At 39.4% G+C, this 4,361-nt stretch overlaps 1 protein-coding gene across 1 annotated transcript; it reads right to left on the bottom strand.

Moving 5' to 3' along the window:
• Positions 1-587: 587 nt before the first annotated feature.
• On the bottom strand, positions 588-4,115 carry LOC139721228 (trace amine-associated receptor 13c-like). The gene is made up of 2 exons (XM_071632551.1): positions 3,258-4,115; positions 588-887 (listed from the first exon to the last, which is right to left on the bottom strand). Exons 1-2 carry the CDS (start codon positions 4,113-4,115, stop codon positions 588-590), a joined length of 1,158 nt encoding a protein of 385 aa, XP_071488652.1.
• Positions 4,116-4,361: the final 246 nt, after the last annotated feature.

Here is a 4,361-nt window from a genome sequence, read left to right as displayed (position 1 = left end):
AAGTTTTGCTAACTTCTGCGAAACGGTTCTTGTTGTGGATATAAATATGTAAATGAGTGAGTTAACCATGTCATACCCTCACAATTTTCCATTGAACGTGTACAAAAATAAAACGACAAAAATTCAGTGTTTCTGTCATTGAAGTCTGAAACATGACGTTTTTCCTGGTTAAATAACTTCAGAATAGTGATCAGTTAGATATACCAGGATTTGAGCCCCGGGCATAATTGCGTTTGAATGAAAAACTAGAAATTTTAACATTTTATGTGCAAGCTATATATGGCAAGTTGTGAGGGGATGACATGCTCACTTTGCCATTTGCATATTCATATCGATAGTTCAAGAACCGTTTCCTGAAAAATCAGCGAAACTTTGAAATGTCATAACTTCCTTATTTTTCATCCAATTTCGATCAAAATTTTACCGTTGAACTCGTAATATATATTTTACTCTTTATTATCGGACTAACTTTAATTTGGACTGGATTTCCCCTTGAAGGGCGTCTGCGATCACCCAGGGAATAGTAAAGGGAAGGTGTTATACCAAATCCACCCGGGGCGCTATAATGATTTTGACATCACTGTTGATCAGTGTCGGTGGGGACGAAATGGGGAGCAAAGTAGTTTACAAACCGTCTTCCGAAACAACGGTTGCGACAAAAGATAGGCTACGGGGTTCAGGAAACCGTTGCCGTAGCCGAGAAACATCAGGAATTTGAAGAGCATATTGGGCAACGCTGAGTAGTTGAAGGAAACGGGATCGATGGAATGGGCGATCTCGACGACGTTGATCGGTAACCACGCAACGACGAAAGAAATGATGATGAAGGACAGGGTGCGAGTTGCTTTCTGCATCTCGGATGCTGATTCACGATTTTGAGTGGTCTCCTGAATATGATAGGAGATGACAAGTGAACAAATCAAACCAAATGCAGAGTGAAAATGAAAATGGAGATAAATGATTTGTGTCTGCACCTAAACCAAACTTCTATTGAAAATAAACTAATACACAAACAATCAAATTACATCTACCCAAGAAAAAGACGAATAGAGTTGTTAATGCATAGACAGGAGTTTAACCCCAATTGAATTAATTGATACAGTCGTGTCGCCTTTTAGATGTTTTTTCAAAACCACATTTGAGACGATCTTTCTTCTTTTTTTTTCATAATTGTAATCATTGTTGGAGGGCACTTGAAGTAAAATCAATTTTATATTTTCTCAGAAGTTTTTACATACTTTAAATACCTTTTGACATCGAAGAAGATTTGTATCATTTTACAGAATTATAATTGTCACATATTGTTACAATATTACATCTTATTGGTCCTGCACATTTTGATTAAAAAGCTCGGGTGGCGTTTGTCATTGCGAAGGTTAGTTAATCCGAAAATGCATGTAATGGTTGTTATTCTGAAGGTGCGTTAGTCCGAAAATGAAATAAAGTTTGTTTATCCGAAATGAAAAGATGTTACGCACAAATGAACCTCTAAAAAAAATTACAAATATTTTCTTTCTTTCTCTTTTTCAGCGAATCTTTCTTTTAAGAACTTTTTTCTTTTTCTTTTTCTTTTCTTTTACTTCCTCTTCTCTTTGTACCTTGCCATTTTAGCTTTCATACAGTTTCGTCACAAGTATTTTGTGTCCTATCTCCATTGCAAAACAAATTTACGTTGGTATTTTTCCCCTGGAGCCCGCGTTTACAAGCTTTGCTTTTATACGGTTCCTTCATCTTTCATTTTCTATCATGTTGATTACCTTCTATATGCATCATGTATGCTGACACACTTTCTAGTCATGACCCGCTTTACATGTATATCATACATTGTATCTTGCTTGTTTGTATTTTTTCTGCTTCGTATATGTATATATGTCAAGTGAAATATGAAAATATCATAAACGTGCTGGAACTGTTCACTCTGTCTCGAGTGTAAGACCAGTGCAGTTTCAGTAATTCAATTCAATTCCATTATACAAAACCTATTTCATTTTCGGATTAACATTGACAATGGACACATCGACTCACTGACAAACAGCATCTGCCCTTTGACTTCACACTCACCTAAAATCCTGCCATTAAACTCATCAAACTCTTAATTTGGAACACAGGGAAAGATCCTGGAAGATGAATCATTATGTCCGTTTACAGAAGGTCTACTTGATTTTGTTTGTTCAGTTTAATGCATCTATTTCCTGCTCAGGTTATAAACGATCAAGCCGATTGAATATGCAGTACAGTGTCTCTCTGTAGCAAATACACGTAGCCATATTTGAAAAACAAACAATCAAACAACGCAAATCCTAACGATTTCCTCCATCACTGTGTCCGCCATGGTTAACTAGTAATAAATCCGAAATTCGATCTAAAGGGTAGAATGGCGTCACTGATTGCTTCTAAAGCTTATATGATTATGTTACGATTTGATGTACACTGCACTTGCCAATACTCCATGCTTAATTTCCGGACTTGTTAAATCATCCCCTCCCTCTCACTGACATCCTTAAAGATTAGGAAAGAGCGGAAAGGGTTAAAGGATAGGTAGAAGTTTGTTGTTGTTGTTTTTCCGATTAAAAGAAATTGATAGCCTTTTCCTTGAAAAGAAACAAAATGAGGATCGGATTTGCGATCTCGTAAGATTGACGTGGTCAATAAACAATAAATCTTTTCAACAACGTTCGGGTTCTCTAAGGCACCATGTGTTCTTATAATCATGTTACTTTCACATTGTATCCAAGTAGAGACAAGGACTTAAGGAAGGAAAGCTTCTTCTAGAATGCACAGTTATGCACAATTAATTCAGAATCTGCTTAGTCTTTGTTAAAATGGGAGGCCCTCTGCAATTGGAATTATATCTAAATAACATACTTGCGCCGATCACGTTTATCAGTGACAACATTCGATAATAATTATGAAATTGAATACCGAGCCTGACATGACACATGTGAAAACATCTCACAATGTATTCTTCCCTCCCTTCCTCCTTACATAACCTACTGAAAATTTAGTGATCTTCATTGTTGTTGTTGTTGGGTTATTCCATGTCATAATGCACATTTCATGTTGCAATGCACAGTGGGCCTACCTGGTTTTCTGAGAAGAATGTTTGCTTGAGTACGTACTAAAATCTCGCAGTGGTGTCATTTACCCGAATATACTAATGGTGAAGGAAGACTCATCTTTCCCCCTTATTGTATCCAACAGTGAATAAATTACCCCTAATCAAACACTAATACTACCAATCATTTCAGTTAATGTACCTCTGTTTCCTGCTGTTTGACTCCACAAGTTGCTGCTTCCTTCATGGATGGACATTTCTGATGATCGCTGCTGCCAGACATTTCATGTTCCCGTTCTGTATCGTCAGTCGATTGAGTCTGCAGTCCCGAAGTAACGTCTGACCCAAACTTAGCTTTCACATGCTTTCCACCAAGAGTCTTCTGGATCTTGAGAAAGATGCGCGTGTACAGGACCGCCACTATGGCCAGGGGAAGGACGAATTTTACTGCGGTACCGAGCAGAGCGGCGGCGGCGTAGTAGGAGTAGGCTGGGAGGCAGAGTAGAGGGTTCTGTTGAGCTGTGTTGTAGAATCCCCAGACGGTTGTGAAAGAGGTCCAAAAGACGAACGAGAGCGCCCAACACGTGGCGTTCATGATGAACGCCCGTCGTTTGCTTCGCATCATGAAATGGTTGATGGGATCGTAGACGGCCTGGTGACGGTCTATACAGATGGCGACGATCGTGATGTTGGAGACGGACACGAGTACGCTTCTCACACCAGTGTGGATGTGGCACACGGCTTTAGAGAACGGGTAGTAGCCGATCGTCGTATACAAGACGTCTAGCGTGAGAGTGAGCCCCGTCAGGAGGTCGGTTATGGCAAGGTTGATGATGTAATAGTTGTTGTAAGTACGAAGTCGCTTCTCCGCCACAAAAGCTGCGAGGCTGATCAGGTTTGAGATGATGATCAAACTAGCGATTGTAGCAGAGATTGCGAAACTCTTTACATTTTTCAACTTCATTATACGAGGAATATAGTACCCCCAGTACTCTTCCTCGGTGTCCTCCAGGAAACTGCTCAAAAAGAACGACTCATTTGTACCGCTGCCTTCTTCCATTTCGCCAAATTTAAGCAGGCAAAGAGTAATATGGAGGGTGAAAACGATAGTTTGGTCCCCCTCCTTCGGAAAGGTGGAAACCTCACTACTAGACGAAACTCTTTGCAAGCACTTGAATATATTGCTTGTCACCAGACTTGAAAAACGGGAGTGGAGGTGGAACACGCAAAGAATCTTAAATGAAATCGAAATAAGAATAACTGTTTAAGTGCAGCTACGTGTTTCCAAAAGGTTCTAAGTTCTAGC

The sequence above is a fragment of the Diadema antillarum genome, unplaced genomic scaffold, assembly GCF_040938485.1.
Source record: "Diadema antillarum isolate AM-2024a unplaced genomic scaffold, OU_Dant_1.0 scf00000140, whole genome shotgun sequence".
Lineage (NCBI taxonomy): Eukaryota > Metazoa > Echinodermata > Echinoidea > Diadematoida > Diadematidae > Diadema > Diadema antillarum.
This window is presented reverse-complemented; position numbering and strand designations above follow the sequence as displayed.